At 30.2% G+C, this 26010-nt stretch overlaps 1 protein-coding gene across 1 annotated transcript in view; it reads left to right on the forward strand.

Moving 5' to 3' along the window:
* LOC118181428 (cell adhesion molecule Dscam1-like) overlaps positions 1-26010 on the forward strand; it is a 666362-nt gene that overhangs the window by 495550 nt on the left and 144802 nt on the right. Inside the window, exon 9 of the mRNA XM_085823330.1 lies at positions 24214-24501. Within this exon, the coding sequence (XP_085679456.1) occupies positions 24214-24501 (288 nt within the window). The remainder of the gene's footprint in view (positions 1-24213; positions 24502-26010) is intronic.

The raw sequence follows: 26010 nt of genomic DNA on the forward strand, positions 1-26010 counted from the left end.
TGTTACAAAATAACCAAAATTATCATTGTCATAACTTTCAGTATTTCTTTTTCTTTTTGTATTTGATTCCAAGGCACTCTGCTGTGAAATAATTTGCTGTCAAATGTTCGATAGCGAATTACACCTTGATAGTAGTAGAATTGTAAATTTCTTTTTACTTTCTTTTCTTTCTCTTGGACCAAAGCAATATCAAAAGTCAATGTAATAAATCCATATTTGTGATAAAGAGAGTAATCGAAATTTATTATTACTCATGATAAAATTTCAAGACATATCATCTACTTTATTTTGTTTTTATTGACGATAAATGTTACCATAGAAAGTCTTCAAAAGTGAAAGGAAAACTTGCGATGTCGCTGGTAGCTCGATCCGGATTTCGAATACCGACGAATTGGTTAGTTGCATGTGCCTTTTCGTGTTTTTTCTCATGTTTAGCCTGGACGAGCCAGTTTCTCTCACAAGTCTCACAGAGCGTCCCTCCTTTTGGAAAATACCACAGGTTATGTCACCGTAAAAATAATTATAATAGTAAAACATTGCAATGTAAAGCTGGCAAAGCCGAGACAAAGGCGACTTCTCTCAGGTGAACGGCTAAGAGGGACGCCAAATTAGCTGGTGAATTTTAGAATAGCATTTAAAAACAAATTACTATTAACTTTCAATTTTGAAGCATATCGAGAAGCGCATTTTAAATTAGCACATTTAACTAAAGAAAAGGTGCTATATTCTTCCTTACTTGCGTATAAAAATTGCACGCTTAATAGAGGAATTGATATAATATCGAATCCCGACAAATGAATTGGTTGTATTATAAGTTATTTCTACTGCCTTCCTAGCATGCCTTCGTGGTGTAGTGGTCTGCACGCTGGGCGCGTCTTCCAGAGATCCGCGGTTCGATTCCCGGCGAAGGTGTTGATAATTTTTCACTTCTCCTGCTTATCTCTCTACAGTATGAAAAATTGCGTGGTTTCTCCCATGTGTAACGTAATTACGAACCTGTTTCCGCTAGAAAGTTCTCCAAGAAGAAATTTTAGATAAATAGTTTGTATACGCTTTGCATATTTAATTAAATAAATAAACATAGTATAAGGAGTATCTCTTTCTTTACAAAAATATGAGAGAAAATATTCTTGTGTAATGTAAGGATTCAACTTTACATGTAAACGTAATGTGAAAAGAATTGAAAATGAAATTTTTATCAATAATATCAATAATTTATAATCTATAATCAATTGATTTATAATTTATAATTTTGCTAGAAAAAATAACTCGAATGATTGAACTGGTAAAAATGAAGAAACAAATGAGAAACATTTTAATTTCAGAACTAAAATAGAGATTTGAAAAATAAACGAGATAACTTTCGATCGCTAGTTTTCTAACTGATAACAAAACTATTGTCATTGGATTTGAGTATTTTGAAAATTAGCAGCTTAGCATTTAAATAGCCAAATTCTTAAAAATATTTATAAACGTATATGGTATGAGTTTGTGAAGTTACCTTTATTAAGTGCACAGATACAGTTAGTTTGATTGTATATAAGGGCAAGCATTTACTTCTTTGTGTCAGGCGAAAAGGTATTTAGTCACTGTCGTGAAAGCTGGTAATGATGAACGTCCCAGAGTTGTCAACCATTGCGATGTTTATTATATTAATGACATTTACAAAGAAAAATTGGGATGCTCAGTGATCCTATCACTGTTGCAAAATTACTTCAGTTTTTTAGCTTAGTGTCCACAGAAAAAGATACATAAAATACAAAAGATAAAAACGCGTTACTTTCGTTCGTTTGCAGGAAGAAGAATGTTTTCATAAATAAAGTTTATTTTAGTCAGATGCTAATTGTTTATTGTGCCAAGCAGACCCGAAAACTGCACTAAGCATCAACACAAAATAATTCAGTCAGCAAAAATTGGCAAAGGTTGCTCAATAAATATGCTGTAAAGGAAAAGAAAGCAAAGCAAATGAAAAATCATTTATTTTGACGTCATTTTTTTACAAAAAGGCTTATTAATATATGAAGTTTTCTCACTACCATGTGTTATAGTGTGTCCCAAATTATTGATAAAAAGAAAAATAAACTTCCTTAACATCGTGAAGCTAATAAAGAATCCTTTTCTTGAGTATTGCGAGTACAAATATCACAAGAAAAGCCATTATAATAAATACTAAGTTTTCTGGCAATATATTTCTAAAACAAATTGAGTTTATAAATAAAAAAAAATATTTACAATAATGTGTAGATAAAAGTATTTAAAATAATTTATCACACTTATCTTGAATCCGTTGATGGAATTCAAACGTCTTTAAGTTAGCCATATTTGTAAAAATGATCTTCAGTTATTTCTCAACATTTTAATCAATGAAATTACTGATCAAGAGTTTTCAGCAGAAACCAAAATAATTATCAATCCTAAGATGTGTTAATCCAGAAGGGCTATTAGACTCGAAACTGCATTTTGTGTCGGTTCACTATAAATAGCGTATCACTTTTTAATTGTTGCCATCAAATATTATCGCTCTATTTTACATTTAAATAATGAAATATCTGCATGAATGTATGTATCTTTCTCGCATTGTGAAAACACAACGGTACGTAGAACCATCAAATTGTGAATAACGTAATCTTCCACCCGAACATAGGTACCTGGTGACCCGAATTTTGAATTTCGAATTTGTTTTATTATTTATTTCATATTTTTCAAAACTTTAACCATTTTTTGAATGAAAAACTCAAAGATTTCAAAACAAGGAATAGCAAAACTGTTGAAAAAGACATTTTTATCTCCAGCTCCTGAGAGTGTCTATCAGAAATTCTAAAGATACGCTTTTAAATATTTGTGAGATTGCTGTTCAGTTGAATTTTATATGGTTTAAGTGCGAAGAACATTTATGTGAATTAAGGTAATTAAAGTGAATTACATTTATACATCAAACATTAAAATAAACGCCCCTTTGGGCGTAATATAAAATCTGAAAGATTTAAGCTTTTATTTGTTTATTTAGTTATTTACTAATATGCTTATTCAAAAACTCATGAATGCTACTACGACACTAGCAACAAAAAATAAAAAAAATCAAACTAACGCCCCTTTGGCTTAATAATCAAATAAACGCCCCTTCGGCAGTAATATAAAATCTGAAAATAATTTTTTTTTATTATTTGTTTAGTTATCTAATAATATGCTTATTCAAAATCTCATGAATGCTACTACGACTCATCTGTCTTTTATTTATCTGTATGCAGATAAATAAAAGTCAGATTTTTGTCCCAGAAACATATAGCGGGCCTATGCTAATTTTACGTATTCCTACATTATTCATCAACTTATATTACAAGCATAATACTTATAATTCGAGAAAGATTAAAAATTTTCTCCTTAAAGGATTGCGAAGAGACCTAATGTTCTTTATAAGCATTTGAACAAAGCCGAAGACATTTGCTTTATGGTTGGAGAGCTACTGAAAGAGAGAGGCAAACTGAAGAATGGATACGGTCTTCATCGTTTAGATGAATAACTGTCCAGCTAAAGCGATATGAATGTTTAGGAATGCTCTGAAGACTGTGCGTAATTTCAAAATTCCAAGCCTTTGTCAAACATTAATGCTGAAGTTCAGAAACAAGGATATATTTAGGAAAGACGATTTGATTTGGTTTGATTTATTGAGAATACGAACACACTAGGGCTAGGAAGCACACTAGGGCTTTCTGCCTAAGAGGAGGTATGCCTTTGTGGAGGACTTTCTAAGGTAAACTGGCTCGTATACACGAAAGAGGATTTGAAACGCATGGGCATTTCTTACAAAATGGTACACAATAATTTAAATAACATATTGCTGAAATTAAAGAAATGAGAATCTTTAAACAAAGCCATAAACGGAATGAAAATACTCTTTGCTATTTATTGATAAGTAGCATGGTTTTAACAACGCACTAGAAAATTCCTAACATTTTATTCGACAGCAGTTGAAATGTTCGTTATTCATATAAGACTCCAGGCAGTGGAAGCAACAAAATAATAGTAGCTTTTATATTTTAACTTTGTGACATATTGAAGAAATGATTCATGTTAATGCATTCCGCTTTTTATAAGTGCACAAAGCAAAAATTTAAAAAAAAAAAAAAAAAAAAAAAAAAAAAAAAAAAAAAACACCCCAAAGAATAGGCTTTGGGCTCAGTAAAATTCATTTGCTTTTCAAAAATAACCACCAACTCATTCAAACATAAATTCAGTGGACCACTAATGCGAACGTCGATATTTGTTTAATAATGAGGCGCGTGCAAAGCTCTCACCCCCCTGTACTAAAACCCCCATGATTGATCGCGAAATAAAGGCACAAGAGAGTTGGAATATATTTAATAAAAATATTTCATAAATAAAGTAAGGAAGGGCAACTCCTTAATGTTTCATTTTGGTCATGATAACTATTGTTGGCCCATTAGTAATGTGAAAAGTTTTCACTTTCCTGCTCGAATCCGTTTGGGTAATCACCAACATGACCATTAATTTTTTCCTTTGCCTTCTCTCCTTGTGCAGAGGGAAGCACGCGAAAGATCCTTAGGGATTCTTCCTAAATTGAGAGCGTTTTATTCGGGACAAATGAGGTATTGAGTTGTGTTTTTTCGAAGAGTTATGCTTTTAATGTGAATTAAAAAAAAAATACTTGCCCAGCATTTTCAAACAATTATTTCGAAAACAGGAGAATTGATCAATAGGGATCATGACTCATTATCACATTAGCTTAAGAAAGAATTACTGTGAGCAGTTTCAGATAATGAACGCTACATATTGGAGTAGCCATATACTACATCGTTTGCTGTATTAATTATATTCCTAAAACCATGTTTTAGATCGATGTTATAATCCATTTTTTAACACAGGATGAAATGAGGTAAATAATAATGGAATTTCTGATGTAATTCATTAACTCATGTAAATCTAAATAAATATTGCAAAATACAATTAAGTTTAATTACACTTAAAATGTTACATCTAATATCAGAGAGGAAGATGATTTACATAAAAGACAATATAAGACTTAATATGAAATACTTTTTGGACTTTTAATTTCAGTAGTTTATAAATGTTTGAATTACTCATGTATTTAATTTTGCTTCCTTAAATTCAAAGCAGAATTTTTAGAGATTTTGTGCAAGTGTAATTTCTATAATAACTATTTGTTGAATGAGGGGTTCTGTGTCTGACACTTTTCATAAATTCTTGTCAAATATCTTGCCGGAGTTTTATTTAATGCAAAATATACTATGTTTTTCCATTGCAAGGTGTACATCAACAGTTTCAAATGATTTCAGATATTTTACAAAATGGCTTTCTTTGTGACAAAGAGTGCTAGTGATAGTGATTATCGATTGGTATTATATATTTACCTTAATTCAGGCACTAGCACTTGGAGTCTATTAAAATATCAAAGAAGTATTGCACTGTATATCAATTTATGAATATCTTATCAATTTCCTTCATAAAGTTACTAATTAATTACAAAGGTGCGTAACAAATAAAGCAGGTAAGGAAATATATAAAAAATTACCTTATACGTAATTAGAAATTATCTTATACTTAATGCTTTTAAGTGCTATAAATTTGAAAATTTATATAAATATTATAATTATATATGCTATAAATTTTTAAGTGAAACACAATTGTAAAAGTATGATATTATAAACTTCCTTCATTAAATGAATAAACACTTACTGCTATTTATTCAGATTCAACTTAATTGATTTTATTCTGTTATTAATCAATACCTTTTCTTAATTAAATGTATTAATCAATACATTTAACTTTTATTAAAAAAAATCAGCGATCTTATTATTACTAAATTAGATTTTTTTTTTTTTTTTTTTTTTGCTTTGTTACATTTTTTATCTTTGTTTATTGAAAACAATAGTATTTGTACATATTCTTTCTCCTGCAGAGTATCTTTCTCTTATTTACAAATATTGGAAAAGTAAAAGTTTAAAAATTGTCACTCTGCGAGTCTTACAGCTTTTGTTTATTGTTTCAAGATCGTTTTGATGATGATCTTTAATTTTGAACCAAAAAATGTAGTTTCTTTTTCTGCCATGGCTAAAACTCATGATGTAATTTTTAACTCATGATAGTTTTTAACAGATTTTGTGTTATTATTCTCCTGTTCTTACATGCATATTTCATGCATTCGACTAAATTTACCAACGAAATGTTTTTAAATTACTTCATATGTATGTTCGACTGAATCGGGAATGGTTGTTATAGTAATCATTATAAGACGCTTATTTAACACTTATTACTTTTATTTAACTCTTACTTGATAATTCCATGACCTTAAAATTTTGATTGACTAGTTATTTACAGATAGGAAAATGAAAAATGAATGTTCACGGTAATTCCATGTGCTATTGGCATCATTTCAATGCTGGTTAGTTAAACCTTACGAAATTGTGAACATACAGTCAATGCCCCTTAATATGATTGCGGTTAGTGTTATCATTCGGATATTATTATCAAATTGCCGAAGTCCTAGTTATTTACGTACGAAATTATACAAAACACATGGTTATTTAATCAATGATTCGGTTAACATTATAAAAGTATTATCGAATAATTCTTGAATCTGAAGCAAAGTAGCCAATTAGGAAATAAAATCCTCTAATAAAGTCAAAATTTATTCCGAAACTGCCAAAAATCAGAAAAATGTTGCTACGTAAATGATTATGAGCGTGTTTTCGACAAAATGCGTTCTTTCAATTTTACTCAATCAATTATAATTAGGCAAAAAGCAACCTCAGTATTGTATGGAAGTAATACAAATAGCCAAATTAGAGATAATGTCGCCAAATAAAGTCAAATTAGTTTATAAAGCGGTAAAAAATTAGAAAAATGTTTCTAAGTATAGCAGCGTGTTTCCGATTTTAGTCAATCAAATTAGACAAAAATGCAACCTTAGTTTGGCAACCTCAGTACTGTATGAAAGTAATATGAATAGCCAAATAAGAGATAAATTCGCCAAATAAAGTCATAGATCATGAAACTGCCAAAAATCTGAAAAATGTTGTTAAGTAAAGGACTACCAGCGTGTTTTCGACAAAAAGCGTGTTTCAATTTTAGTTAATCAATTAAAAATCAGCCAGACACGCAACCTTAGTTTTGGCTTAGATTTTGAATAACTCTTTTTTCGATTTTGTGGATGATTAGACACAGGTTCCTCTTCTTTAGGAGCAAAAACATTTGTCCAGAATTTTTTCTCCTGATTCTTGAAAAAAAAAAGGAAATGAAAAATTAAAAATATCTACACCAAACACAGATTTCTTTCTTACGTAATTTAAAATTTTGCATTTGCGTTTTCTATTTTGCTGAATAGGGTATGCCCTTCAAATATTATGATGAAGGTTGTTGCATCGATCAGATAAATTCCAGGAATGTTATAAACAATTCATAAATGAATTATTGTGTTAAAGATATTGTGAACTGCTCATAAATGAATTATTATGTTATATATTGTGAATAAGATGTTATGAACATTTCATAAACAAATTTTTATATTTTAGTAATTAAAACTCTTTAAAATTCTTATTTATGTACTTTATATTTTATTTATATAAAATTCGTTAAATTCAACTGCAGTTTTGAAAAATATTTTTTTCTTATAGCTTAATGTTATCATTCGGCTAATGTTATAAAAATAGCTGTGGTCAAACATCATTACAATTATTGAAGTAATATGAACATACCAATGCTCTGCTTAGTATATGGAATGATATTTGTAGATAAATATATACTATCTATAAACATGTACTATATATATATATATATATATATATGGAATGAATTCCGTACATAAAATGATATATATATATAGGAATGAATTCTCTATATGTGGAAGGAATTCCATACACGGAATGATATGTATATATATATATATGCAATGAATTCCATACATGGATGTGATATATATATATATATATGGAATGAATTCCATACATGAAATGTGATATATATATATATATATATATATATGGGGAATTCTTTCCATACACACACACACACACACACATATATATATATATATATATATATATGTATGTATGTGTATGTGTATGGAGGGTATTAATTCCATATATATATATATATATATGTATGTGTATGTGTATGGAGCGTATTAATTCCATATATATATATATATGTATGTGTATGTGTATGGAGGGTATTAATTCCATATATATATATATATATATATATATATATATATATATATATATATGGAATTAATACCATACATATATTCATTCCATACATACATATATGAATGAAATGAATTTCCCTTATTAAGCGCCCCCTGTTGTATGGAATTAATATTAACAACTCACAAATGGAAAGAAACATTTACAGCTGGTATCACATATAGAAATAATTCGATAGCAAAATTTGTCACCTAATGCTATTCAGACAGTGTCAATCATTATGGTTAACAAGTAAAAATGAAAATAGGTACTCCATAATCACCACGGAAATGGAGTTTTGATTCAAAGATTTGGTTAGTTGAAATACGGAACAATCTGCAACATTTTACGGGCGGGGAAGTAAAATGTTGATCATCTTTCTTTCAGATTTAAATTTGGTAGGAAATTGTCCTGAAGAGCTGGTTATCAGAAACAGCGGGATATGTTAGAGGGATTTAAATGTCACAAAATATGGAATCAAGTATCTCTTAGTCCATAATTACTAATGTAGCGTCCGGACTAAAACGTGAAGTACCAAAATTCGTCACTACCTCTTCCCTGTAGCCTTCTAATTGAATAAAAATATCACAACACATCTTAGAATGTAAATGGTAGTACGCCCAGCTGGCAACTTGAAGTCCTGTAGCTCAAATGTCGGGAACAATGTGGTCGAGTGTAGAAGTTTCTCAGTTATGGTAAAATATCTACTGCGTTTTCCTTTTCAAACGTATACGTAAAAGAATTTGAATTGCTTTTAATACTTTAATAAATTATAAGCTAATGATTGCTAAATATATTGACATCACGCTAATGATTGCAAAATATATTGACATCACGCTAATGATTCCTAAGAATACTCACATTATTACATTTCTCCGGCGGAGTGCATTGGTAAACCCATTGTATATACGCATTTGCTATGCAGACATTAAATAACTCAATGTTTTTGTGAACACTGTTTTAAGGAACACAAATGCACATTTTTACTACTAACATAACGATATAATTTTTGCAGGAGCACAAAACTGAAATGAGGGCTTTCTTCACATTTAGAGAAAAAAATGCTGAAACCTTAGAAATTCCACTAAATTAATTATTTCGCATTTTATTGAAAGAAATTACTTCAAATTTCAGTCATGTCTAAGATAAAGGGCAGCTCTATAAAATTAAAGGTATTATAAATGAGATAAAACATTAAATTCCACAAAAGCATAAAATAAACTTTCTGTGTGAAATGACATTACTTAATTCAGATAGAAATAAAAGCTAATTCCTACAAAGTTAAGTAAATTGAAACCATTTTAACACAAATATCTACGTCATCTGTGATCCCTATTCTTTTAGATCACTCGGAAACGGAAGTCATCATATACAGATCACTCGGAAGTCATTTGAACAAGGTGTACATGGAATAAATAAATGTTACTTTGTACAATAGAAATGCTTGTTATTTTACTTCCTTGTACGAAGTAAAAAGGAAGTATTGTAATCGCGAAAAGTTTCAGGCAGCATATTTCAAAGAAAATATCCATTTTGTCCGCTTTCGAATGCAATTTATCGACGTATTTGCGTGATATATGTACATAAGGACAGAATAAAAGACTCTTTACCTCCAACAAAATTATAAAATTGCTTTAAAATGGATTCTGAAGAGAATTTTTCGTGGCGTCTGTACGAACATATGTACGTATCTCGCATAACTCAAAAACGAGTAGCCTCAAAAAGTTGAAATTTTATATATAGGGCTACTATAACCTCGTATTTTGCTTGCAATCGGCCGCACCAAACGTATATAAATATATATATATCCACTCTGTTACCCGGCTCAGTTATCTCAATATCTTTACTCTTATACGTTTGTAAATTGTACATTTTTTGCTTTAAAAATGATTGAATTATGTTGTTCTTATCTTCCGGTTAAGGTTTTTACGCCTTTAGTAAATCTGTAAGCAATATTTTTAGAATTATCAACAATTTTAAAGTTGTTTAAGTGCCGCTAAGCCTAATAATTTTTCTGATGGCGGCCATTGCTTGTTTACATTTGAAACAGCAGAGTATTGGATTTGTTGCAAATCTAGAGAAACGTAGCTTCGCAACAACAAAGTTAACGCCTTCATTTATTATTGCGAATTAAATTATGCTTAATCCTTTCTGGAATTTTTTCGAGGAAATAAGTGTTTAAGATTTACTTCGTAATTTTTAATACAGATATTTTGGGGTTTTTATGTATTTTTGCCCTGTCGCGAAGTGAGAACTGAATTAATTAAATGAGAAATACTCAATCGTCTGTGAACAACTGTTTCTTTTTTGTTTTGTTTGCTTAATTTCTTTTATACATCTTTCTAGCTTTATTATAGTATTTGAATAGAACATGTGGCAACGATTATATAATTCTTTAAATGATATAAATTTTGTGCATTCTGAGTTATTCTATGAACGAAATATAATACTGTTAAGTGAACCTAGCGCCAGAGTGTCGCTATGGTAAACAAATAGTGTGAATTTTAAAGAATGCATTTATTCTATTGTGGTTTATGCGCTGTCGTTGAAGTAGGTTTAATGCAATCCAATAAGATTAAACGAAATGCAAGAAAAAAATGCGTATAATTTAATATTCCGTACAAGGAAGTCATGAGGTGTACACATCAGATTCTTTTTAACTTGTGTTTAGAAATGTCTGCCTTATTTTTTAATTTAACTAATCTGTTGATCATAAAATAGAGGCTGTGAAAAATTAAGGAATTTTTTTCAACATGAGTTGATAAATGAAAGCTATTTTCAAAATTTTACATCTTCCATATATAAATTACAAAGCAAAATTATAAAATATACAAAAACTTTCAAAAATACAGAATGATAAATGTCGAAATTGCAAACTGAAATTTTGGTAAATGAGCACTTCAGTTTAATAATTTGATAAATTTTCGTTATGATAATTTTTTAATAGTGAATATTTAATCTGAAGAGCTTCTGGTTGTCCAGAATGAAAGCCATTTTTTGAAGAAATTCGTTTCTAACTTTGCCCTTGTCAGCAAATAATTCCTTCAGTTAGTAACATCTAATATTAACTATTCGTGAAAATATTTTAGCATTTGGAAATATTTAAAATGTTTTTTAATCAAACTCACTTGTTTTACTTTAACTTTTTTTAGTAAGCATAGATTAAAATAAATAAAAATACTTAAATTGTGATTGGATTTATTATTAACGGAAAACATAATAAGCAAATAAAAAACCAAATCAAAAATATTTTTTAGATGGGAGTAATTTTTATGTTATTATTAGGTTAACTATTTCAGCCAATATTTTTTAATTTGTTAAAATTTTTTGTCCGTTTTTAAATCTTTTACTGACTTAAAAAGTATCGTCAAAATGCATGTTTTTCTTATATTTTGGGTCTTTCGTCTCTTTAACTTAAATACCAGCTTTTAGCAGATTTTTGGGTAAAGCCTGTTTTCTAAGTTTGCTTAATAATTCATTTATATACAATTATTTTCCAACATTCTTCCAAAGAATGAAAAAATAAAAGATGCGTTTTTAATTTTGAAAATCATAAGGAAGAAATAAAGCAAGAACAATCGTCAAGAAAGCAAACAGCAAAGAGGGCGAAAAGCAATAAAAATAAAAGTAAAATGTGAAACTCCTTCAGCCGGAAAAAAGACTTATTAATTGCATTAAAATAAATTAGTATGGTAGGACAAATCCCCAAAAAAGACAGCATAAGAAAAATGAATTCGTTTGAGAATGACAGTGATTTTTTCTCATTTTTTACTCTTCAAGAAAATGAAGATGTAAAATATTCAACAAAATACAAAGGATACAAATCCAATGCTAAAAATTAATATAAAAGCAGTAAATTTTAACCGTAAGTAATGATACAAATTAGAGAGGAATTTTGGAGCTGTTTATTCTGAAATCTACTCCAACCAAACAACTAGAAACGAAAAAAAAGTAAAATATGTAAGTGTTGATATTGGTTAATTGCTTGATAAAGTAATAAAAACTATGAAACAAAATATTGTAACTCCAGGCATGCACAACAGTGGCAAAAAACATTCGTGCAGTTTGGATTTAAAACTCAAGCCAGAGAAAGGCGTTAAAATGCAAATGATAAAAGATATAAAATATATGTATATATATATATATATATATATATATATGTATATATAAATGAGAAAGCTTTCAGATTTTGTATCACGCACAAAGCGGCGTTTTTTAACTTTTTGTGTGCTACCATTATTTATTAAATATCATGTTCTTTGTATTTAAACCATAAAATTAAATTCAACAGCAATATCATAAAATATTAGAAAGGGCATATCTTTAAAATTTAGGATACACAGTTTCGCGCGCTGGAGATATTTTTTCCCCGTACTGTTGACGTTTATTTCTTTGGAATCGTTGAGTTTCTTAATCAAAAACTCATAAATGCGTAATTCCAAATTTGTGCTTCAAGATGTCCATATTCGAGTGGAGACATACGTTATTCAAAATTTTATGACTATGTGTACCGTTTTCGAGTTTGGGAAAAGGAGAGAGGAAGGATTTTCTAGAAGTGATTAAGGGAAAATGCGTAGGTAAAACAAACCAGTTTCCTTGTTTCTAAGCTTGTCGCGCTATCAATTTACGTTAGCACGCTCGAGCAGCCATTATCAATCTTAAAAATAAAAGTTAAAATCGTAACTCCAGCACTTAACATGAGCATTCATTTGCCACTTAACCTTAGTCTTATTTCATTATTTAAAATTACCAATATTAAATTTGAAGTCGGTTACTGTGCTACTGACGTACATACAGATGCTTGTATTTACCAGTAAAACACTACAATTACTTTCTCATAATTTGTAGCAGACTTTGTAAAGTTATTTTCCAGAAATATTATACCTGAAGCTAGTGAATATTTTAATTTTTCGTTTGTCGAAAACATACATCTTGGGAAGGTTTTTAAGGTAATTTCTTATTTCAGTCTTATTTATTTTTATTGCTATAAATAATATTTCACGAGTTGAAGAACGAAGAATGCGAAATGCATTTTATGTTGTAGAGACATTAGGTATTTTTTGGAAGCAGGAAAGATGAAAAATATGCAACGCCTTCTCCGGGAATCGAATCACGGACCTCTCAAATACGCGCCCAGCGTGCAAACCATCTCACCACGAAGGCATGCCAAGAAGGCGGGAGAAATACCTTGTATACTCCCCCTTTTAAATGGCTACTGGGGTTTTTAGGGTCGCAATCGCAAATCTTGGGTGAGGGGAATCATCATCCAACACTCTTTTAGTTCAGGCGACACTGTAGAGACATAATGTTAATTGGAAGCAAGAGAAGTGAAAAATGAGCAGCGCCTTCGCCAGGAATCGAACCGCGGACCTCTGGAATACGCGCCCAACGTGCAGACCACCAAACCATGAAGGCATGCCAAGAAAGTGGGAGAAATACCTTTTAGTGTCATAAATTACGAGACACTTGTTCGCTAACAGCAGTATTGATTTCTAAAATATTTATAAAAGAAGGTAGAAGTTAATTTAGAATTCAAACAGCAAAAATCAGCGTTATATTTTCATTTAATGTGAAATTTGTTGTTTGATTGATTTTTGTTGTTTAACTTCTAAATTAATATTTGTTTGGCGTGTTATTATATCTTAAGGTATAAGCTCTTCATTTCCGTTTTAAACTTTTTTTCTGTAAGTGAACAATGTTTGAAACAAGCATGATGAATTAAATTATTATATTTTAGCATTGTATTCAACTGGCAACTGCGTTTGGATTAAAATGTAGTTGAATTAATGAAAGCAGAAAATTTGCAGAATTTATTAGTATGCATTAATACAAATCAAATAAGAAACTTCTGAATAGGCTCAGCTAATTTTTCATATGGAAAAGAAGAAAGAGATTAAATGATTTTAAAACGCAACTTTAAGTGTTATATGATTATAGCAGGACCTTGTTACATATAGGCGTACCGATTGTAATATAAAAACTTGTTTCTTTTAAAAATAATAATGATTCGTATACATTTTTGTTATTTAAAACATTTCATTAATCATAATATTGGCTGTTACCTTCTGAGAACTATTTATAAATTTAATAGGTAACATAAAGTGGCATTATTTTCATACTTAACGTATGATGTTATTCAAATAAATGATTTTAATATCGTGAGGACTTCAATATTGTGCTTTGGAAATAAAATAATTTTGGATGTATCAAACTGTCTGAAAAATTTAATTATTTTTGAAAATTAATACAGCGCATGTAATATTATAATACTTAAGTATCAGAGAGATGTTCGAAATGTTTCAAAATAGTTTACTTTGTTGTAAAATGATTCTGTTCAAACTGTATAGTAAAGCTAGCGTGTAGTCCAATTATCAGTTTTTGTTATAATGCGTAACCTTGAATAAATGACATTTGATGACCTTGAATAATTTTCATTAAAATGAAGAGAACGCAATGCTTCTCGGAGCAGGTAATATATTTAGTTTTACATTTTGAAAGTCATTTTCTTACTATTCAAAATCTGATATCCTTTAAAGCTTTGTTTTGCATTTGTTGAAGCTTTATTTTTATTTGGTTCGAAAGAATTGTATCTTGCTAATTTTTTTATTTGTCAAATTTGAAATGATAAATGTGAATTCTATTGGACATTTATACAGCTGAGATGTATTGTAAATAAGAGTAATTTTGTTAAACTAAGGATTATATGAGTAGGAATATTTTCTTTTTTTGTAAAATTCTGTTTTAAAGGTTTTTATCCCATGTTATAATAATTTAAGTTGCTTTCAGTTCATTTTATTTTTTTTATAAAAATTAATTTTAAACATTTTGCACACTATACATGAAAAATCATTTCATTTCAGTTAAACTGAAACTTCTGAATACGAAATGGCCGTAAAAATTTATAATACGTAACTCTCTGTGCAACATAAGTGAAACAAATTCTTTCAAAAGAGAACAAGTATTCTAAATTTATTAACATTTAATTAAATCATTAATACATGTAACTCTCAAATTTGATCATATAATACTTTTATTAAGAACAAATATTAATACCGAACGCAACAAACAAATATCACTATAGAGAATTTAACCTCTAAATTCAAGTCCTATGCTTAACATCAAATTTACAGATAAGTGCCACTGAATTAGAGATACCTACCTAGTAACGGGTTGGACCTCCTCTGGCCTTGATAACGGCTGCCACACGAAGAGGCATAGATGGAAGTTTCTGGAAACGTTCCACGGAAATGGCTTGCCAAATTTTGGCTAAAGCTGTTCATAATTCAGTAAGGTTCGTTGGTGCTGTGTGATGACCTTTCACGCCTTGTTCGAAAACATCCCAAAAATTCTCAATAGAATTTAAGTCTGGGCTTCTATGTGGCCAATTTATGACGGAAAAGTCAGAGGAATGCTCATCCAACCAGCCAGTAGCCGACCGGGACTTATGAGAGGTACAGTTGTCTTGCAGGAAAGCTTCACTTCCGTGCCATTACTCCATTCCAGAACAGCATACACAGATGGAGGTGATCATCCAACAACTCTACGTACCAAATTGCATTGATGGAGTTTGGTACACGCAACAAAGATCCTAAACAGTGCCACGAAAAAACACCACAGACCATGATTGAGCCACCATTGCCCTTGTAAAGTTTCTGTTCGAACTTCGACAACTTCGAGCTTTGGCGCTTTTTGGCGAAGATATTTCACGCATACACAAAATAATTATGGTAGATGTAGAAAAAGTTACGTGTGTCTAGACCTTTATCCGGGCTAAACGTAGTATTCAGTATTGAAAGTTAACCTGTGTCCTTCACGTATAAGACACAGGTAACGTTTTGAGACCAAATTTAGGAAACAATGTGCGTCTTATATGCCGTCAAAAACGGTAATTCAGAACATTCACAGTACGCGCTATATATGCAGTTACCACAGTGCCCTCACATGCGCATAAATGATGAGCAGCACTACACAATTTGTATAGTCCTTGCTATCCCTAATTCAGCGGCACTTCAGTGTATTACATAGTCATTCCTTTGATATAAAAAATAAGATATGTACGTACTGATCTGCATTATAAAAAGAGTAGATTTTTTTTTGTGTATAATACAATGAATGATGCTAAACTAAAACTCGCAGCTAATATAGAAATCATTCTAAACCTGAGAAATATTTATAGCTTATATTTATTTCCTCTGGAGCACATGGCAGAGTCTCCAAAAAAACAGAAGCAATCATGATAAAATTTTATCTACGTTAATATATTTCCTTTATTTATTGAATATTTTTAATGGAATCTTTTCTCTTGCTCTTTATTCACAGCTTCTAATTGATCTGGTGAAACGTCCAGATGGGAATGTAGATAAAGGAATTTCAGCGTTATTCTGCAACCTGGCTTACGTATTCGTCTTGAAATTCTTGAAAACCTGTCTATAAATTTCCGTTTTATTACTTACCAGAGTTTCCAAAATCCATCCACTGTGTTTACAAAAGATCTTCCAATTCATCATCATTATTTTAAGTTTTTATTCTGTAAGATTCTACGAATAAATGTACCGACGAATATTCCATTCTTCATTTAGCATTTAATATCTTTCGCATGAGATCTTAGGTACATAAATTTTCTCCTAGTATGTATGTATCTACAGCAAAAGTTTTCATTAGGCTTCATTTCTTATTTAAACGTGGCAGTAGTATCTTGCCTGAAATGGCTACTATGCTCATTTAAAGTGAATGCCATGTTCAGAATCCTGGAAGTAATAGAGAATATGAATTAACTGCATTTCTTTTAACACATTCCCGCAAGTTTTAGCACAAGCCCTTGACCTTCATCGTGGCAAGGAGTTAAATGCGCCTGTCATTGGCAAGAGCCTTGAGCATCATATAGATGATAGCCTGACTTTAGCTCAATTCCGTCTCCAGTTTTGAGAGAGGGCATCCCAAAGGGACGTGTCGGAGGGTCTCTCATATCTCTTTCCCAACTATCAACCTCGATACATTTACAAATATTCCTGCCTCATTACAAATATTCCTGAAGACGATACATTTACAAATATTCCTGCCTTCTCCAGGATTCGAGTCTGAGCCCTTCAGTACGGCCATCAAGAGTCACTAACCACTGTATCGGTTCGTGATGGTCGTACTTAGGTAGCGAAGAATACTGTGATTGCTATTTATGTGTATGCATGTGTATTTGGATTGTTATGTATGTGTATGCATGTGTATTTGCATCGAAATGTATGTGTATACATGTTTATTTGGATTGTTATATATGTGTACACGTAACAAACAATGATTCTTTCAACTACGACACCTTTCAAAAAAGAAAATTGTATTTTCTCTTGTATATATGTTTTTGGTATGTGTATGTATACATGTATGTTAGCATAAAAAAACTTCGATGTTTTCACCTACGATACTTTTCAAAAAAGAAAATGTTTTTTCTCTTACGTATGCGTTTTTTTAAATCAGTTGTTCCAATGAGTATGAAACTTCCATATTACTCAGGAAGTAATACAGTGGATTTTGAAGGGAGTTCCAAATTTTTTAGTAAATCTCTTTCAGAATAATGAGGACGAGACAATACCAATTAAGCAAAATTCGGATAAAAGTTTAGGCGAAATTTTAAATTTCATTACCTGTGAGTTTTAGTAACTTAGTAGCATTATTCTGAAATATAGCATTAAGATTTTTATATTAATGTTCTTTAGAAACATTGAAAAATTAAGGCACCTATTTTGACTCACATGGCAAATTTGTATTAACATGTGTTTTTACTCATTTTATTAATAAATGAGTTCATGAAATTGTTTTCACCTGCATCAATTTCTCTGATGTACATATGGAAATGTATACTTCTTTTCAAAAATATCTGGTGAGATAGAAAAAGGAATTGCATATTTGAAATCAACAAATCAAAGCTTATTTTTTTATCTTTTTTTAATTATTAGTTTTCCCTCATGTTGATCAATATCCCTTATTTCTTCACTAGCGAATTTAATCTTTTCATTCAAATTAATTTTAAGTTTGAAACTTTAAATATAGGCAGTCTCTTTGAGTTTCGCATTTCAGTTGAAACAATTCTTTGAAAAAACCTCTTTTATTTTAGTCGGTTTTCATTTATTACCGATTTTTTAAAAAAAATAATTGGTCCTTTGAAAAATAAGCATCCTAAATACCATATAACATTATAGAAGTATATGCAGTGAATTCAGTGGGAAAATAAATGAACTGATGTTTAAGTTTTTAAATAAATTTGAGAAATACGAAACTCATTTCTTCCCTTTATGAATAAAATATAAGCTATAAGAAATGCTATATAAAAGATTTTACTGCCGACTATAAAAAGCAGTTCTGGTTTGATTAAATATTTGAAATGCAATTATTTTAGGAAAAGCTACTTAGTCGTTTCTTAGTAGGAATTTCTTTCATATTTCAGGTATAAAATAAAAATTTTTAAAAGCTACTCTGAAATATCTGATTTGCTAATTGTTAAAATTATTGTTGATATATTCAATATAAAGTTTACAATGAAATAATCAATATCCCTTAACACAAATAATAATTATCCTAATAAATAAATTAACCAAATTCACGTTGCAAAATCATAAGAATTCAAATGGTATAAAGGAAGTTAAGAACTTCGTTTCCTAAACGAAAATCATGCAAAACATTTTATATAATTAAAATTATATATAACTAAAACATAATATAAAAACATTTACAAAGAAATAAGCAATAAATCTCATATTTTCAAGAGAAAACAATGAGCTGTCCAGTATCCAAACCAATGAATGAAAACCTGTTACCAAAACCACATTTCTAAAAGAATGAAACTATCATGAGGAAGCAATAACCATTCAAAATTGTGCTTCGTGGTTGACATAATTCAAAATATACAAACATCTTTGCCATTAGCTAATAAAGAGAGAAGGAGGAAAAAAGGAAATTCTTTCGGTTGTGCCTCGCTAGACACATGCGCGTCAGCATAAGAAGATTGCGATGTGTGTGTTGCGTGTATAATTAATAATTATACATACTCATACTATACACTATACATATTATATACATAGTGAATATATATATATATATATATATATATTATATACTCACTATACATATTAATAACACTACTCATATTTTCAACAGTCAGCAGTCCAGTATATAAAGCATTAATGGAAAACTGTTGCCGAATTCACATTCATAAAAGAATGAAACTTTTCAAAATGATGCGATTTCTTCAGAAAAAAAAAAAAAAAGGGTAAAATAAAAAAATCTGTTTCGAATTTTGAAAAAATCTCTTCGAGGTGCACTGGCTCGTGTCTAGATGCACCCATGTACCAATTTTCGTAGCCCTGGGTCAATTAGCTTACGCGCAGCACGAACGAAAGACAGACACACACAGACATACTCTTTCTTTTATTATATGTAAAGACTACCATGGATTTCTAACTTGAATTAAGTCATGCTCAACTTTATATTTGTCAACTCTACATGTTATGGTGAACGAGTCTTTTTATCCCAATTTTATACAGTAAAAATTAAAAGGAAAAGTCATGTTTTGCTTGTCATTTACATGTCAGAAGCATAAGTACTTTATCGATTAATATTAGTATTACCGGAATGCGCTATCGGGATATTTTCAGAGTTATTGAATGTGATTGATAATGAACATAATTCTGCATTTATTCAATGCACATTAATTTTATGTAAATCATACGAAAAAGCATGTGTTTTAGAATATCATTTACGCATTTCCCTTACCAAAGCTCAGAGAATTTTTTTTTTTGTGTGTGTGTGTGTATGAAGAGCAAAATGGCTTAATGTTCAATAGATGGTCTCTGAATTTATTAATATGATATCATGGGACTTTTCCTTGGGAATATGTTAAGAAAGGTATGTGCTCAAATTATCTGCATGGGACCAGCAACTGCATTGGTAAAGCTATGGCGAAAGAAATGAAGGGTGTACTCAAGCAAATATAGTATATATATATATATTTATAGTGTTTTGGTACGAAGGTGGTATAATCGAAGAGATTTTCAGAGAACACTTTTGGAAAACCGTGTATAGTTTCCCTGTTACTTTATGCAGTACATATCAGTCGGTTTCCTTGACTTTTACGAATAAAGCCATGGAATAAAGTAAAGAGCGAATCATTTTGAATAATCATGTACAGACTCTCAAATAATCAAAAGTAATTAAAACCATTAACTTGTTTTTATTAAATCAGTAGAATTTTACTTTAAAAGTTTTATAAGACGAAACAATACGAATTGTAATATCTTGGACCGCGAGCAATTGTTAAGTAAAACTAGCACAAGATTTTATCCAGAGTTCATATTTATGTTATACATACGAGAAAAAAGAATAATTGTTAACTTGCAAAATTTATACTTTTAACTTAACATATTTATCTTTCTTACAACATTTATTTTGAACAGACAGAAAGGTATCGATTCCTTAAGTTTTCTTTCTCTGTTATTCGAAAGAAAAATGTTTTTTTTTAAATATGCCATGCCTTTTAATATAATAAAATTTTAAATGTGCCCTGAAGTTCGTTTGAAGTTTTACTAATTATTTAAAAGGTAAAAAGTGAATTTTTTTAGTTAAATTGACAATCTTCATAATAGGCATACTTATTTCAATGAAGAGAAAATCCAGAGTTCAAAAGGAGGAGGAAAAATATCTTAATAAAAAGATCACGATGAGAGAAAAGGAAACAAAATATTGCTTCAGAGTCAAATGTTTTTTTATGAGCCCATTTTCTATTAAATATCACTATATTTAAGTGACATAAAAGCTTCTTTGCTGCGTAATGAGATTTTTAATAGAAGGATTATCAATAAAAATGTTTCATAACAAATTTATCCTCATAAAAAGTATTTAGTAAAAAGCTACAGAACTGAATGTGTGTGGAAAATGTCCTGTATTGTGTTATTGATTCGTTGTTATACTGTAATTTCGTTTACTCATGGAATTCATTAGTTCCTCAACTGAAGAAATTTCTGCATGATTTGGTCAGGTATTCTTAGATTTTTATTTTTTGTTTCTCCTAAGGCTGGCAGCATTTATATTCAAATAACAAAGACAGGAAAAAATTCATATTTTTAATATTTTTATACATGGATTTAGCTTTTAAAAGCCTATTTAGGTATTCGTCAAGGCGAGACCATATTTTTTTTCCTTTTTTACTTCTTTGTACGAAGTAAAGGAAGTATTGTAATCAAGAAAAATTTCGGGTATTATATTTCAACGAAAATATCCATTTTGACCGCTCTCGAATCCATCTAAACGATGTTTCTGCGTGACACCTGTACTCATAAACAAATAAAGAACTCTTTTTCCCAAAACATATCGTAAAATAGATTTAAAAGGACATCAGAAGAGATTGTTTTTGGTGACGTCTGTACGTACGCACGTATGTATATCTTTCGCATAACTCAAAAAAGAGTAGCTTCAAAACATTGAAACGTATATCCAGTGTATATGAGACTGTTATTCCATGGATTTGTACACCCCTCATTTTGGCAGCAATCGGTTGCATCAAAAGTGTATATACATATACACCCACCCTGTTACGCGGCTCGTTGAACTCAGAATTTTTATTCTTATATCTTGGCAAATTATGCATTTTTTGTTTTAAAATTGATTGAATTATGTTGTACTTATGTTCCGGTTAAGGATTTTATGCCTTTAGTTTAATCTGCATGGTATAATTTTAGAATTATCAACAAGTTGTTTAACTGCTGCTAAGCCTAACGAAACCGTCATATGTTTGCATTTGAATCTCTTAGTAGAATAGTGAACTGAGTCAATTTATGCACCAACTTCAATCAATTTGTGGACCAAAAGTAAACTTTCAGTTTTGTACACCGAAAAATCAATCTTTTTGCTTTCGTGTCAAATTGCTTGATTTTGCATAGAAACTCTAACTTTAATTCTAATTTTTCTATGCTGTTTTTAACTGTATTCGGTGTGTTATGTTTTTCTGTATTTTACAATTTTTAATGAAATTGTTTTAAGATTTTATGAATTTTTGCTCTGCCGCAGAAGAAAGAACTGAATTAATTGAATGAGAAAGATATCTCTAACGCAATTCGAGGAAGTACGTTTAAATGGAATGCAGCAAAAAGTGTACGGCCAAAATTGTGGACACTTTTGGAAATTTTTATGTTTTTGAACTTTGTATGCTTATAGAAAACGTTACGTTTCACAAAATGCAAACTGGTATATATCATTTTAAAGAGAATATTTTACTGAATTCAATACAAAACACAAAATTCAATTATTTGCAATACAAAAAAGTTAAACGATAATAGTTATCGATATACATTAGATAGTGATGATTGCAGTGAGTTATCAGTACTTAGTAGGGTACCCTTTATTTTTGATTACAGCTTCACATCGACATTTCATTGAGCTGACAAGAGTTTTAAGCTCTTCTTTCGTTATTACATGATGCCAGGAAACAATTATAGCCTCAATTAGTTCCCTTTTATTTGATGAGCGCTTCATTCGGACAAGAGTTTTCAAACAGTGCCACAAATTTTCGATAGGATTGAGGTCAGTACTGTTTCCTGGCTTTGACAACAATTTAATGCTCTTTGTACGAAACCACTCTTTCGATATTTTGGCCGTGTGGCAAGGAGCAGAATCCTGCTGAAAAATAAACGAAGCATTGTTGGGAAAGAGATCTCTGATGGAAGGTAGAAGTTTTGGTTCTAGAATAGAGTCAATGTGTTTTCTGGCATTCAGTGTCCCATCGATTACATGAAGTTGACCAATACCATCTGCTGATATGCATGATCAAATCATAACACTAACTGGGTTCTTCACAGTTGCTTGAATGCAGTCAGGATGTAGCTCTTCTCCTATTCTACGTCTTACATATTTTCGCTCATCACTACCGAATAACGATATCTTAATTTCATCACTCCATATAACTTGTGACCACTGATCATCTGTCCAATTAATGTGTTCCTTTGCCCACTGTAGTCTTTTTTTTTTTTTTTTCGTTGCTGAAAATTAAGATAAGGCTTTTTTCGAGTTCTACCTCTCAGTCCAACATCTGTTAATCATCTCCTGATTGTTCTTGAACTGACAGAAACACCAGCATCATTCAGATCACTTCTGATAGCCGCTGATGACATTTTTCTATCTTGGAGACAGTCTTTTTATTCTTCTGTCATCAATAGATGTGGTGCACCTTTTTCGGCCTTTTCCTTCTTTGTTTCTTATTGAATTTGTCTCCTGATATCGTAAACAAAACTTTCGGACTCCAGATGTAGTCACTAAATCATCCACCTGTCTTGCAATTTCAGCATAGGAAAGACCACTTTCTCGTAACACAATAATATTACATCTCTTTCTAGGTGTCCAATCTACTCTTTTATTTGATGTCATTGTTTTTGACTAAATATTAAAATTTTTTACAAACATTCCTACTTGTAATTGCAATGTATAAGAAACAGGTCCTCCTTCTACAGAACAAAGCAAAATAATGAATTGTTTCAAGTGTAAACATGATGTCAGCTTTTACTGGCAGTTACTAACATTTGATTGGTTCTCAGAACAAGAACAGCGATTGGCCAGGAAAGCTAGACATTACAAACCACTTCATAACTGTGTTTTTGTATTTATATTAAAGCACATATAACTTTTTTTGCATTGCAAATAATTGAATTTTGTGTTGTGTATTTAATTCAGTAATAAATTATCTTTAAAATGATATATACAAGTTTGCATTTTGCGAAACGTAACATTTTCTATAAGCATACAAAGTTAAAAAACATAAAAACTTCCAAAAGTGTTGTTCACAATTGTGGCCACAACTGTATGCAATTTATTAGGCAGTAAAAGGAAGTCATTTGGTGTCCACATCAGATGTTTTTTAAACTGTGGAGGTTATACACTTTCTCTATACACAGTCTTTTCCAAGAAAGCCTTAATGTTAGTTATAAAATGTAACAAAACCTTTGTTTTTTCTTTATAGCTGGCCCTGTTCTAGACCCCTTCTTTTTTCCTGAGAATTTAAGAGAAGGACGACGCACAACGTTAACTTGCATTGTGTCTGCTGGAGATCCTCCAATATCCTTTAGATGGGAGAAAGATGGAGAACCCATACAACCAGCCGCACTCGATGTTACGGTGGAGTACATGAATCAGTACACATCGACTTTATTCTTTGAAAGAGCGAGTCAGAAACACAATGGGAATTATACCTGTATTGCTTCAAACCCCTACGCTTCGGCTAACCATACTGCCAGTATGGTTCTGAACAGTATGTACTGTCTTTTGTCTTCCTTATATTTTTTCCACTAACATGTACTGCCGCTTTTGTTATATATATTTTAATTGAAGAGAAAAGTAAGCTTTGAAAATATCTATTAACTTGCTCCTTCATCTCACAAATGTAAATTTATGCTTTAGAACGATAATTAAAAGGCAATGAAACTTTGCAGATGCCTAGTCCTTCTATTACAAAATCAAAAAAATATTATTCGATGGAAAATATCAAATTTTTATTAGCTTTGAATGATTGAAATGAAGATAACTTGTATTTTTATTTAACCACTTAAGTCATTTCTTTAAGATTTCATGTTATGTAAAATATGTTATTTTTATTACAGTCTCACTAATAGTTTTATTATTATGTCATTTTTCATCATATAGGTTAGACAGAAGAGGTGAATATATTCTGTATATAATAGCTGGTGTTTTATTTGAGTAGAAAATTCTACCAAAATTTATAAATGTATCATTAATAAAATATCTTGCATCCTGTCAAAGAAACTTTTAAATGAGGCAGACTGCAACTATTCTAAGATAATGACTGAAAGACACAAATCAAAGATGGTAGAAAACTTCGAAACTGAATCATTGTTTCCAGATTTTGTGATTATAATTATTTTCATACTGATTATTTTCTATTGAATATTAATTGAAATATTAGACTATCACTGATTTCACTCAGACTATTCACTGAGTTCTAGAATGAGAGATTATAGAGATAAAAATCGCAAAGAAAAAAATTATTAAAATTTAATACGTTTTTCCAGTTGTATTGAATTTGAGTTATTTAAACAAAATTTTAAAGTTATTAAATCACTCGTTTTACTGCAAAGAAATTACTTAATTTTTAAGCAGTTACTTAATTTATAAGCAAAATTAACTGTTGCTTTCAAATTTAAAAATAAATTTATAAGCAGCTACTTAATTTTGTCTATTGAATTTTTTGAGTTAATAGTTTTTCTCCCTTGTTTGAGCATCGATATTTGGATTAAGGATTACTATCTCGAATCTTTCATGAAATGTGAAACATTTTATCGGATTTGATAAAAACGTTTTTTCAAAATTTATGAAAAATATGAGCCTTTAAATATCTCCAATTTATTCTTAAATTTCTGAAGTTTATCGAAGCTGCTATATGGTACTCTATCCTAACAAAAAAGTTTTAGAATAAAATGTCGCGGCAGATACTATACAATCTTTCATTATTTTTCTGAGATAACGAAGAAATTCTTTTATGAATCTCAAGAATCAGATAAATTTCATCACTAATGCAGATATTTTTTGATAGATGCCAACAAAATTCCTGCAACATATTATTTATGAGCTTTGGAAAGTCGATTAATAATAGAGAGTGTGGGGCAGAAACAATTAGGCGATTGATGACTTAAAAATAAACACTTTTTCTCAAAAGTGACAATTAGCTAAAAGGTTGTAAAACATATCGAAAAGCATTTCGTTTCCGTTTTGGTGGTAACATCACGTAGGAGGTAAGACACAT

The sequence above is a fragment of the Stegodyphus dumicola genome, chromosome 9, assembly GCF_044657685.1.
Source record: "Stegodyphus dumicola isolate Sdum_Otavi_A_Nest chromosome 9, ASM4465768v1".
Lineage (NCBI taxonomy): Eukaryota > Metazoa > Arthropoda > Arachnida > Araneae > Eresidae > Stegodyphus > Stegodyphus dumicola.